The 14,815-nt window shown below is 37.1% G+C and overlaps 1 protein-coding gene across 1 annotated transcript in view; it reads right to left on the bottom strand.

The window, feature by feature from the left end:
- pcxa (pyruvate carboxylase a) overlaps positions 1 to 14,815 on the bottom strand; it is a 127,627-nt gene that overhangs the window by 93,922 nt on the left and 18,890 nt on the right. The window contains exon 8 of the mRNA XM_077233301.1: positions 9,056 to 9,174. Coding sequence (XP_077089416.1) covers positions 9,056 to 9,174 — 119 coding nt within the window. The remainder of the gene's footprint in view (positions 1 to 9,055; positions 9,175 to 14,815) is intronic.

Below are 14,815 nucleotides of genomic sequence, written 5' to 3'. Positions count from 1 at the left end.
GATTATTTTATTCAATGCCATGTCAGCATTCAAAGCTATTTTCATGGCAAAAATTCAATTACAAAAATACAAATATATTTTAAATACAATAAAAACAAATACAAAAACAGCAAGTCATATCCTAAAAGATTCTTTAAATTAACATATGATACTAAAAAATCCAAATCCGTTTCAGGCATAATCTTATTAAATATGTCCTTAAGTGAAGTAACTTCATAAAAGAGCATTCTGCTTGTATTAAGTCCCGGACAATCCAATAAAATATATTTGACAGATAAGGGAATCTTGCAAAACATGCATAAAGTTGGGTGTTCACCTTAAGTAAAAAAACATGGGTCAAATTTGTGTGACGCATCATCAGCCCTCTGATTGGCTTCCACACTGCTGTTAAGTACGACTTGCAGTCTGTGAGTTAAACTAAACACTATTGGCTATTTGAAAAGGGGGAGGAGCAATTCAATATGTCCCTACTTAGCTTCCTGTTTCAATGGAAATTACGTCAACGCATCATACAAAGCTGCGCGTTCCAAGACACTTCAGTGGGCCTTTAATGTATCATATATAGTACGTAAACTAAACTATACATATTAACAGACTGAAAAGAGTGAGACTGAAACAATTGGCATTGTCGTAAGATGAACAGTCCTATAGATCTGACCTGCTGTTAATGGTCGTGTTTCAGATTTGAAGCGTGTGTAAAGACTTGATCCCGGACCAGTGTAAAAGCCAGCTAGACAGTAGAGCAAGTGGGGTGTAGAGTGACTCAGTATGAGGAACACAAGGTGGCTGCTGGTGAAGGTCTTGGCGCACATGCCCAACTGCTGGCTAGAGAGCTGGAAATCAAGTTCATTATAGTCATATGCGTTTCCAAAGCCTCTCGCTCACAGCTGGGTTGCCACGCAATGCCAATTGCGAGCTGACAGCCTCAATTTCATGTGACAAGATGGACATTTATAATGAATAGAACCCTGGTGTGTCCGCACAGGCAGTCAGGCTCTACTAATTCACCGAGTCTGAACCAGCAGCAAAGATGGAAATCGTCCAGAAAAGTCAGGATCACATGTATTCATGGGTGCATACTTAAAATTCCAACATATAAATGAATCCTTTGAGTTTTAAATAATCATTTTCCCCTTATAAGCACAATATAAATTCAGTCAGTATAAAAAAAACGTGTTGGCATCAAAATGTGTTTCAAAAATCACCTCCCCCCGTACATTTAAACTACCACTTTTTACTCTCCTTCTTGGCGTCTTTTGCCTCTGGGATGAAAAAGATGACAATAAAGCACTTCTCTCCTCTCTCCAAGACACACTTCTATCTGAGCTTTTTACTAAAATGAGGAGGGATTAGTTTCAGATACAAGCCCACTGAGAATCTTACAGGTTCCAAAGGGTCTAAGATGATGATGTCTTGCACTTATTATAATTTTTTTTCCACACTGACATTTTAACAGCCGGAGTACAATACAAATTTTGAGTGTTAATTAGTGTTATAGGGCTGCTGAACATCACCCCACAGTTATGCAAGTTTAATTGCATTTGGCCAAACAAAATGTCTTCATAAATGTCAACGAATATTTAGCAGAGTCATTATTTTGCACAAAAAAAAAGGAATCTTCTCAGACACTAAATGTCAGACCAAGCAGTCAGGTGATCAAAATAAAAATTTTATAAACACTTGGCTTTGTGTAATATTTGTTTGCATGTATGCATGTCTGTGTCTATAAGTATATATATATATATATGCCAGACATATTAGTGCTGTCAATCAATTAAAAATGTAACCAATTAATTGCTCCCAACAAAGTTATCTTTAATTTGAAGATTAAATGTGAAATTATTTAAAGTAGAAAAAACAAAGACAGTAGCCTTTATAAATATTTGTTTGATGGCATCTTTTTTTTTAGAAGGTCAGTATCACAGATGCCAATACTGAGGTATCTATGAATTTTTTTTCTTTTTTATTTTAGCCATTAATTATAGCCATTCAGCATTACAGTATAATTGAAAGCTATACATTTTAATATTTATTAGGCTTTAAAATATATAACAACTTTTAACTTAAGTGAACTTAAACCCATTATAATAAATGTCACATTTACCTGTGCCCTTTAATCTATCAGGGCTAAATTTTTTCTATTGGCCCAGTCAGACCTGTTCAGATGTTGACTTGCCCTGACAAAATGCTTAAAATGTATTGTTTTTGACCCATGTAACCTTATAAACAGTGCTTTAAGATTTTCAGGTAGGTCTAACAGGTTCACACTTTACAGTCTTCGCTGCATGAATAATAAATTAAATATAGATTAATCCTTATTAAAGCTACATTAATCACAGACAGCAGGTTTTTTAGGCTGTTGTCACTTTAAGATCTGCCACACATGACGTGGATCAGACACACATTGTCTCACAACTCTTTGTTCATTACTTAATTTAACTCATGTAATACTGGGTTTGCAAAGATAAAAACAATTAAAGCTGCAAGCAGCATTTAGCGGTGTTCAAGCAGTTAAGGCCTTTCAGGCCGTTAAGCACAAAAGCATCAAAAGACATTAAGTTTTATGTAGCAAGCATGATTTACCATGATATACTACATTTCAGTGTGATTTTTCATGATTTACCATGTTCCAGTATGATTTACCATGAATCTTACATGATTTTCCATAGTTTACCTTGATATACCATGTTATATGATGATTTACCATGATATAGCACATTCTAGAATAATTTACCAGGATTCTAGCATGATTTACCTTTTTTACTATGATTTACCATGTTTCTGGCGTTATTTACCATGATTTACCATGTTGATAGCAATTATATGAAGCATAAGAACAATTGAAGTGATAAACTCTGACAAAATATGAATGTGTTATAATAGTAATTGTTATTTAAGTGATTTTATAGTGTCTATATACAAAAAAAGACAATTAATAAGAAGAGTGGCCAGCAGAGGGCAGTAGAAGACCACTTATTGGCTCACTTTCATTTTCAACTACTTTGTTTCTCCAGTATTCTCCAGTGAAGCAAACCATTTTTTTCATGTTAACTCCATAATGCATGCTTACACACACACACACACACACACACACACACACACACACACACACACACACACACACACACACACACACACACACACACACACACACACACACACACACACACACACACACACACACACACACACACACACACACACACACACACACACACACACACACACACACACACGTGTGGGATATGTTATTTTTGAAATCTCTTTTAATGGTCTATAAGCATTTCACATATTTCTTTGTGATGTAATAATATACAACTAATTTAAAAAAATAGCTTTAAGCATTTGTTTGTAAGTAAATGCTGAAAGCTGATAAAAAGATTAAACATGTCTAATACAGCTGCTCCCTCTAGTGGACAACAGTGGTATTACAGCCTATATAGAGTTGAAATGAATTAATGGAAATTTGGTTTTTCACTTATATCTCGGGAACGAGAAAGTGAAAAAATCTGAAACTCAGAACTTAGATAGTGTCCGAGGAGTACTGTTGAACGAGACCATCCCGGTGTTGGTGGCCGATCGGAGCCGGGAGTTTTGCCCGTTCAAAGGCATATCTTTTGGGGCTTATATCTCGGAAATGCCCAGGCCAAATCGCACCAAACTCGAATCGAAGCTAGGTGAGGACGAGCCCTTTTCAACGAGCTATACCACAAGAATTTAGGTGGTCTAGGTCGGGAGTTACAGCCGTTCAAATTCGGGGGTCTCTCGAATTAGCGATCCGCGGGGGGGCGCTCCCGAGGCCCGCGACGATAGATTTCGATCAAGGCCCAATAGAGGACTTTACCATCCAAATTTGAGCGCGCAGGGAGTTTCCGTTTTCGAGTTATGAGTGAATTTGTACTGGGAGGGCGTGGCCTAACGTTATACTTTCGTTTTCAGCCTTCCTGTGACACAATTGTGAATAATACATGAATTTTAACAAAATGTGATTGTAAATGTTAAAATAATGATTTTATAAAGTCTAAATATGAATTATATATAACAATATTAGAGAGTAGTATGATGAAATGACAGCAGGGTGCAGTAAAATACCATTAATTGGCTGTTATAGTCATCAAAGCTGTTATAGCTGTTATAACCATCCAACTTACACCCTATTTACATCCTATTATATAGCCATCCAAATGAAGAAGTTATACCTTTTCTGACAATTATTCATCTAGAGAGTCCAGAGAATTGTACTGCACTGGTTTTAAACAGGCAATTTACCATAGGAAATACATGGTTTTAAAGCTTTTTAACAGTTATAGCGCCACTTATGATCCGATCTCCATGAAACTTTGCATGCTTCTTCACCATGTTATGACACATATGCTCATCAATTTTTGTGAAGTTCTGATTTTTTATTTATGATTTATAGGCTTTTGAGTGTATTTTGACACGCCCCTTTTATAAATGACCCTGTTATAGTGAAACAAAGGGCAAAGTTCAACTTTTTTTTGATAATTATTGATCTAGAGAGTCCACAGATTTGTCCTAGACTGGTCTGGTTCCGATCGGGTGAAAAACCTAGGACTAGTTCGCAAAAGTAGGTTTTTAACATATTCGTGAATATTTAATGAACGATTTGATTGACAGCAATGGTTCAAGAGGCAAAGTTGTTCAGCATGAGGAGATCTATCAAATGATATGCATATTGTGGGGATGTGCGCAATACCACGTGATTACAGAGCCGTAAAACTCGTTAGCGCCAACTAGTGGCCGATTTCTTTCAAAACTCTTACAGACCTCTTGAGCCATGAGTTGAACATGCCCAACGAGTTTCATGCTGATCGACCTCCGTTAACCTTGTCTAATAGGTGCGCAAATTCATTGGCCGATGGCGGCCATGTTTTTTGAGATACGCCAATGTCCTTATATACATACATGGGGCTTTGGACCAAGACACTGCATACCAATTTTCAAGTCAATCGGACTAACGGTCAGGTGGACAGAGCTCTTTTTATGTTTTTTTCACATTATAGCGCCACCTAGTGTTTGATCGTCGCGATTTTTTTACTGTGACCTCAGAATCAACTCATTCACATGTGTACCGAGTTTGGTGAAGCTATCTCATTTACTTCTTGAGTTATAGCCATTTTAGTAAAATAGGCTCCGCCCACAACGTTCATTTTGCGCCCCCTAGCGACCGTGAATCAAAATTTCAACTTTTTTTTGATAATTATTGATATTCAGACTCCAGAGAACATTTTGGCACTGGTTTGGTTCCGATCGGGCGAAAAACCAGGGACTAGTTCGCAAAAGTAGTTTTTCGACAAAATTCAAAATGGCGGAAAATCTATCATGGCGGAAATGAAATCGGAGATATACATTTTGTTTGTCAGGAGTCCAGCTTTCCAATGATATAAGACACTTGAGTGTACGACATACGGTCTAGGAGTTATGAGCAGTTTCACGCAATTGATCGCTGTAGCGCCACCTATTGGCCAATCGGGGTCATATTCTCTGAACCTCTCCTCGATTTTTGTACTACCATCTGACAAAGTTTCAGCTCTCTAGCCCTTACAGTTTGGGCTGCACGATGCGTTTTACGGCAGAAGAATAATAATAATAATAATAATAATAATAATAATTAAAGCTGCAAGCAGCATTTAGCGGTGTTCAAGCAGTTAAGGCCTTTCAGGCCGTTAAGCACAAAAGCATCAAAAGACATTAAGTTTTATGTAGCAAGCACGATTTACCATGATATACTACATTTCAGTGTGATTTTTCATGATTTACCATGTTCCAGTATGATTTACCATGAATCTTACATGATTTTCCATAGTTTACCTTGATATACCATGTTATATGATGATTTACCATGATATAGCACATTCTAGAATAATTTACAAGGATTCTAGCATGATTTACCTTTTTTACTATGATTTACCATGTTTCTGGCGTTATTTACCATGATTTACCACGTTGATAGCAATTATATGAAGCATAAGAACAATTGAAGTGATAAACTCTGACAAAATATGAATGTGTTATAATAGTAATTGTTATTTAAGTGATTTTATAGTGTCTATATACAAAAAAAGACAATTAATAAGAAGAGTGGCCAGCAGAGGGCAGTAGAAGACCACTTATTGGCTCACTTTCATTTTCAACTACTTTGTTTCTCCAGTATTCTCCAGTGAAGCAAACCATTTTTTTCATGTTAACTCCATAATGCATGCTTACACACACACACACACACACACACACACACACACACACACATTTTTGGGATATGTTATTGTGAAAATCTGTTTTAATGGTATATGAGCATTTCACATATAACTTTGCAATGTAATAATATAAAACTAATTAAAGAAAATGCTTTAAGCATTTGTTTGTTAGCCAATGCTGAAAGCTGATAAAAAAAGATTAAAAATATCTAATGCTGCTGCTCCATCTAGTGGACAACAGTGCTATTACAGCCTACTTATACAATAGGCCATGTTTTTCATATCATTTAATCTACACACGCTCATTCTGATGTAGATAGAGACATTTGGAACTTCAGGAGCCAGTGTGACTCAATTGTCACTTCAATAGACGATTTTTGACTAAATGTTATTGTAAATGTTAAAATAGTGAATTTATAAAGTCTAAATATTAATTATAGTTGAGTAGTGTGACAAAATGACTTTTTTTAAACAGCAGGGGGCAGTAAAATACAACATATTGGCTGATAGCCTTTTTCAAGCTGTTATAGCTGTTCTCGACCTTTTTTTAAGAAGCTATGAGCATTTATTGAAAATATATTGGCTTTCGGTCAAGGCTACATATTGAAGTGACCCTATTATAGTCATCCAAATGAAGAAGTTATACATTTTCCTATAATTATTGTTGTAGAGAGTACAGAGCAATAGATGCATTTTGACAAAATGTGATTGTAAATGTTAAAATAATGATTTAATAAAGTCTAAATATCAATTATATATAAAAATATTAGCGAGTAGTATGATGAAATGACAGCAGGGGGCAGTAAAATACCACTTATTGGCTGTTATAGCCATCCAAGCTGTTATAGCTGTTATAGCCATCCGATTTACACTCTATTATAGCCATCCAAATGAAGTAATTATACCTTTTCTGATAATTATTGATCTAGAGAGTCCAGATAATTGTACTGCACTGGTTTTAAACATTAAGATATGAAAATTATACGATCATAGATGGAAAAGACCATTTACAGCCAATACAGGCAATTTACCATAGGAAATACATGGGTTTAAAGCTTTTCAACAGTTATAGCGCCACCTATTGTCCGATCTCCATGAAACCTTTCATGCTTCTTCACCATGGTATGACACATATGCTCATCAATTTTTGTGAAGTTCTGAGTTTTTATTTATGATTTATAGGCTTTTGGGTGCATTTTGTCACGCCCCTTTTCTAAATAACCCTTTAATACCATAAGAAAAATAAAAAAGTTCAACTTTTTTTCAATAATTATTGATCTAGAGAGTCCAGAGAATTGTCCTAGACTGGTCTGATTCCGATCGGGCAAAAAACCAGGGACTAGTTCGCAAAAGTAGGTTTTTAACATATCCGTGAATATTTAATGAACGGTTTGATTGACAGCAATGGTTCTAGAGGCAAAGTTGTTCAGCATAAGGAGATCTATCAAATGATGTGCATATTGTGGGGATGTGTGCAACACCACGTGATTACAGAGCCGTAAAACTCGTTAGCGCCAACTAGTGGCCGATTTCTTTCAAAACTCTTACAGACCTCTTAGGCCATGAGTCGAACATGCCCATAGAGTTTCGTTCCGCTTGGCCTCCGTTAACCTTGTCTCACAGGTGCTCAAATTTAATTGGCCGATGGCGGCCATGTTTTTTTAGATACGCCAATATCCTTTTACACATACATGGCACCTTGGACCAAGACACTGCATACCAATTTTCAGGTCAATCGGACTAACGGTCAGGTGGCCACACCCCCTTTTATGTTTTTTCAATGTTATAGCGCCACCTAGTGCTAGATCGACGCGGTTTTTTTACTGTGACCTCAAAATCAACTCATTCACATGTGTACCGAGTTTGGTGAAGCTATCTCATTTACTTCTTGAGTTATAGCCATTTTAGTAAAATAGGCTCCGCCCACAACATTCATTTTGCGCCCTCTAGCGACAGTTAATCAAAATTTCAACTTTTTTTTGATAATTATTGATATTCAGACTCCAGAGAACATTTTGGCACTGGTTTGGTTCCGATCGGGCGAAAAACCAGGGACTAGTTCGCAAAAGTAGTTTTTCGACAAAATTCAAAATGGCGGAAAATCTATCATGGCGGAAATGAAATCGGAGATATACGTTTTCTTCGTCAGGAGTCCAGCTTTCCAATGATATAAGACACTTGAGTCTACGACATACGGTCTAGGAGTTATGAGCAGTTTCGCGCAATTGATCGCTGTAGCGCCACCTATTGGCCAATCGGAGTCATAATCTCTGAACCTCTCCTCGATTTTTGTACTACCATCTGACAAAGTTTCAGCTCTCTAGCCCTTACGGTTTGGGCTGCACAATGCGTTTTACGGCAGAAGAAAAATAATAATAATAATAATAATAATAATAAAAATCAGTACAAATACAATAGGTTTTCAGCACTTCGTGCTTGAACACCTAATAAAAATCAGTACAATTACAATAGGTTTTCAGCACTTCGTGCTTGAACACCTAAAAATAATTTAAAAGCATAATTTTGTGTCTTTTTGTCTGTTCAAGTGCTGTCTGAAGCGGCTTTCTGTGCGTACGAGTCGCATGCGTGTTATACAGACAAGAGATTCATAGCCGTGCTAGTAAAATGAGTGTTCTCTTTTGTGTCTGATGCACTTGAATGGTTTAAAAGCATTTGCATGAATAAGAGCGCTAGCCAAAGGATGACGGGGGGAAAAATGGATGCTGTGTTAATAGCATTAAATATTTTTTAATTTTGACAGCCCTAATATAGTGTGTGTGTGTGTGTGTGTGTGTGTGTCTCAGAGATATCTTGATGCGCAGGCAAACAGAGACACTTACTCTGTGATCTCCTCAGTAACTGTGTGCTCCACCTGCAGACGGGAGTTGACCTCGATGAAGAAATGTTTACCATGTTTATCCACCAGGAACTCCACTGTGCCTGCGTTCTCATAACCGACCTGAGGAAAGAGAGGAAATGGATTAAGCTATGAAAAATTGAATGTCCTAACAAAAAGTCATAAATCCTAAATAAAAAAGTCATAAGTATAAATACTTGTCAAAGTAGTGACAATAAATCCAAAATAAATGTTTGAAAACATAAAAAAAAAGTTTGTTATATTAACTTATGCTATTCATTCATTAATTTAATTCACTGTGAGGAAAAAAATATCACTGTGTCAGGACAGGTACACAAAGCTGCGCTCCTGCGAAAACTCCCATTTTAATCAATAAGCTGTCTACGCTGTGCTGTAAATCTCTTACTGACATTGTGTTTATACTTTGTTGAACAAACGATGAACAAACACTCAGCCATTTTGACCGGAGTTGAGTGGACTGAACACATCTGATTGGCCATTGCGTTTACAAGCTCAACTGATATTTTTGTGATTTGCTACAAAGATTTACGCTTTAAAAACTTGTTGTAAAATAGAAACCTTTGACACTCTTCACAGAGCACTTACACAAACACTCCTGGGAGCATTTTGAAGTAGCCAGCTATCAGCGGGTACCGGTACTGCAGAATGGCAGGTATCGTCACATTAAATGATCAAATAACTCTTTTCCGGGACACCGATTAATTTTGGTGGCCGCCAAATTGTTTTGAATGCAGGAAAAACCCTTGTAGGCCTACATAACACTTTTTTTAAATAACAGGGTTTTAAGTGCTAAGAAAGATATACTTCATCAGAAAATGTTGTGTCTGCCTCAGAAGGTCAAACTAAAGATTATACATGCCCTTATGATTTTGTCTCATTTATTTTATATGAGGGTGGCATTTGTTGCAACCTTGTTACCAAACTCGGGTAACATAACTGAATACAGTTTACAACAAAAAAAGAAAATGTTCATATTTGTTTGTCATTTGTAATTTTTTGTACAATAACTTGAAAGGGGACAACAGATGCAAAATTCACTTTTATATGGTGTTTGCATATAAATGTGTCTTTGCAGTGTGTGGACAACCACCATACAACGAAAAAAAATCCATTCACTTCCTTTTTTTTTTAATCAAAAAGTCTAAACACTCAATCAAGCCATTTGGATTTTCTGAGCACTATGATGTCATAATGCTCATGCTCCGCCCACGACCACTGACGGACTGTCCCGTATTAGCATATTTCTGCCATCAGCCATTTGACACACCCCATGGAGAGAGGGGTGGGGTGAGCAGTTGCTCATTATCATTTAAAGAGACATGCACCGAAACAGGTCACTGAACAGAGCTGTTTTGAGGAGGTAAAAAGGGTGTTGCTTTACACAACCATTGAGGAATTTTAACAAAAGTATGTTACAAACTTTCCATGAACACCCTAAAGAATCATACCAACTTGTTATTAAAGGGGTCATCGGATGCCCATTTTCCACAAGGTTGAACAGTTGAGCTTGACAGATGCATTTAACATATTTACAACAAACTACTTCCATATTATTTTTGTAAGATAGTTTATCCAATACATCTAATTCTCTCTCCAAAGGAAACTGTATTTGGGTCTTTAAAATAATGGGAAATCAAATGTATGCCATTCATGTTAAGTACAACATAAACTATTACTACTACTGTAAAATCTTGGTTAATCATTATGGGATCTTATGTAAAAATGTATCTATTTTTATTTTTATTTATTTTATGACAATTGTGTTTAATACCATTTTACCAGTTTTACTGCAGCAATAATAATAACTGTGGTATATTTTAGTGTAAATTATGGTACATTGTGGTGAGGGCGGATTATTAGAAAGGCACCGAGACAGCAGGTTGCCTCTTACTAGGCCACATCTTGACACACACCACATAAAGCCCAATAGGAGGTTCCATAATCCGGTCCCCAAATTTCGCAGGAATGCAATCCAATTCGTGCTTAGGCCAGTCTCAGCTGCCAAATAGGGATACACACTGCCGCTCTCTCAATCACACTCACACACACTCACAGAATTTGGAGAGTAAAGCATCCTTGATAACTGGCTGCCAACACAGACTGAGATCAAACAACAAACCCTTCAAATTCCTGGCTGATATTCATACTTACACCCGCTCGAAAATCTTGCAAGCCCTGTGAGACCGCGAGAAGACATGTACACTCAGACTTGAGAACATTTATCATTCTCAGCACTTTCTCACACTCCGACACTGAAATACGGCGAGCAGATTAAAACTATTAGACCGCCGCAATGAAAGAGATGAAAATAAACAAGACAGTGCCCACGAGAAGAAGGTACAGACAGGTAATTAAATGGGTAAAATGAGAGGAGGAAAGGAAGGAGAGCAAGAGAGAAAGGACAGATGGCATTCCACCGAGGGTGAGAAAGAAGGAGGGAGAGAGAGACGTGTAATTATGAGTTTCACAGCTTGATACAATTTCTAATTACTTCACAACATCCATAGCATAAACCGGGTCTGCCGACAGGCTATGACAAAAGACAGGAGAGGTCAAAGATGGAGGGACTTTTTGGGTTGGTTCTCATGTAAGTGTCAAAATATAGCATTATGACTGAAAGGAGAGAGAGAGAGAGAGAGAGAGAGAGAGAGAGAGAAACAGAGAGAGGGCTCAAACAGAGCTGTGACCAACACTCAGAGCGAAACGTCCCCATTAAAATTAAAATTAGTGGAAAAATAATATGGGTTTAGAAACAGCAGATAAACCCATAAAAAATATTAAGCTGTACAACTGTTGTTTTCAAAATTCATAAAGGTTTCTTTAGCAGCAAATCAGCATATTAGAATGATTTCTGAAGACACTGACAACTGGAGTAATGACAAAGCTGAATTTCAGCAGCCATCACAGCAATGGAAGAAAACAGAAAACGGCTGTTTTCCCATTTTTTGTGATTTCACAATATTTCAGTTTTTACTACATTTTTGATTAAACATTTTTTCCCCCAAGTAATGTTGAAGACTTGGATGAAGCTGTGTGAATTAAGTTCTTAATTTTTTTTGTGTACAACCATAAAATCATCAAATCTCATTCTAACCCCATATTATTTTTGTCATGAAGAACAAATCTAGAGATCTTAGGCAGAATGTTTCTCTAAAACAAGGAAAGTGGATTGTGATTTTATGCTACCAAGCTCTAAAAATGACAAAAAAAGCAGCATTAAAATTTCATAACAGCAGCGCTTACTACTTGTGCGGCTATATTGAAGCCTTCTGAAGTAATTTGATAGGCTCGTGAGGAACAGTCTGAAAAATGTGTCCTTGTTTACTGATAATGTTTCCTCTGGTGTAGAAATCAAACTCTGCGTAAATTAATTCACAGTTGGTCACGTGAATGAGAAAAACAATGTTGTTTCGTATTTATATCAAACCCGGTTAAAACATTTTTTTAGAGGTGTGAAGATGATTGTCAGTGAATAATGAATTTTCAGTCTGTTTCTCACTCAAAACAAATGACTTCATAAGGCTTGGAATATGGGTCATATGAGTCACATAAACTACTTGTAGTACTTTACTTTAACAGTACTTTAACAGTGCTTTCACAGTTTTTGCAGGTTCACAGTCTAAATCACTTATCAAATCATAGTATCAAATCTATTTTCCTCGTATTCATAACATGCTCCGACAGCTTAAAAACCTCTTGTGTTTTATGAAAGAAAGAAAATAATATGGGGCTGTAATAATCAATTGTTTGTCATTTTTTCTTTAAAGTCCCCCGGTGGTGAAAATTTAATTTGTTAGTTGTAAATTGTTTATTTGTCTATGTGGTGTTTTTAATGTACTTTAAGCCAAGCCACGTGCAAATTCATAAGTCAACACCATTGCTGAGGGTTTTGTCCATCTCAAAGCATTTTGACAGTCTCAAAAGCACGGTTTGAAATCCCTGGTGTTTCTTACGTCACAAACTACCTTGTAACCAATCACGTCACGAGGGGGCGGGCTTTAACATATCATTAACAGCGAACTAGCAGGGGAATCTGGAGAGAAGCAAGGTTAACCCTGTATATCTTTTTGTTGACATAAGAAATAGTGTACATTTAGCAATATAGAGGGTGAATTATGTAGGGCTATATGATAGAGATGCGTGGATGGGCTATTATTTCATCCGCAACCGCATCACAAGACTCATCATCCGTCCGCCATCCATCCGCACCAACGTTTTTGCCCAATTTTCCCGCCCGCCATCCGCTGATACAAGGCGCTGTTGATGACAGCCGCGAGACTAGAAACCACCCGCCCGAATTTAATTAAAATATTTTTTTTCGTCACGTCATCCACGGAGTCCGCGGCTATAACCGCCAACCGCGCATCTCTACTATATGATGCATATTACAACATTATGATGAACTGTATGCCTTTCTCCACTGATGTTCTGAGTTGTTCAAAGCTTGTTAGGAAGCTGATTGTTAGAGATGGCAGCTGTCTGACTCTGAGATGGCGAACGGGAACATGATTTGTGTAACATTAGAAACACATTATTAGCTGTTTGATAACGTAGTCATGCCAAAGGCTAATCATATTAATTACTGCTATGTGTCTGACGTTGCAAAGAGCGGTACATAAAACGCATTACCATTCTGATACATCGACTGACTTGTAGACGAGCCTGTATTAGTGAGTGGAGGCTAGGCTCATTTGCATATTCATGGATCCACATATATACTAATTGAAGCAAGGGTGGAGAGTACATTCATGCTATTTTAAGGCATCAATACATTTTCTCACGGCAAAAAATCTTTTAAATATGTCATTTTGGTGATCAAAGATACGTTTTAAGGGATACGATTAATGACTACATGGAGTCTTTAAGGCTTCTTGTACCAAACATTTTGTTCTTCACACAAGAAAGTCAATAATATGAAGGACATGATGGTGAGTAAATGACATTTGTGTTCCTTTAAACATTAACATTTTTTGTAGATTCAGTTACATCCTAGCATGAACAAGACAGAGACAGTAGTGACGGTGAGAAACAGAGATACTGACAAGCAGAGAAGACAGAAGAACGACGACGCAATCATTGAAGTTAAACAGCGTTATGTAAATACCCTCGTCTTTACTGATGATTAGCAGCGAAAATGCTTTATGTTCACAATCAACCTCAGCTTGCCTCAAACACACACAAACAGAGTTTATGACAGTGAGTGTTGACTGTGGGTCTGAAACCACATCAAGGCTGTGATCCCCAACCTGTGCTTCAGGCATCGTGGGTAGAGCAGCTGTCTCCATGGCAACAGCTACCATAAAAAAATAAAAAAGACATTAAAACAGGGGAGATGTTTCTGTCATGTTAATGCCATTTAATTTCCCAGCCGGACGTATAACCAAACACAACACATAAAAAGCTATAACAGTGATCGCAACAATTTAAGCAGCACCCCAATGAAGAACAAGGTCAACAAAATGTGTGTAATATAATTGGTTGAGAGAGTCTTCTCACATATTCCTTCATGACAACATGGTTACCCGTTTAATAGGGGTTTCGACAAAAAAGGACAAATTACAAGGCTGAACATCATTGTGACAGCATGGAGAACGGAATGGAAAAATTAAATTGACTATTGAGAGGAAATCTATGCCAGTAAACATTGCTTCAAGCCCTCGGAGAACAGAAAGGGACAAAAAGACAGACATCCAGTACACAAGAACAAAAACACGGAGCATGA

The sequence above is a fragment of the Siphateles boraxobius genome, unplaced genomic scaffold, assembly GCF_051911475.1.
Source record: "Siphateles boraxobius isolate OS27281-9 unplaced genomic scaffold, OSU_SipBor_1 18, whole genome shotgun sequence".
Taxonomy (NCBI): Eukaryota; Metazoa; Chordata; class Actinopteri; order Cypriniformes; family Leuciscidae; genus Siphateles; species Siphateles boraxobius.
Note: the sequence above shows the minus strand (reverse complement) of the source record. Positions and strands in the feature narration are given on the sequence as shown.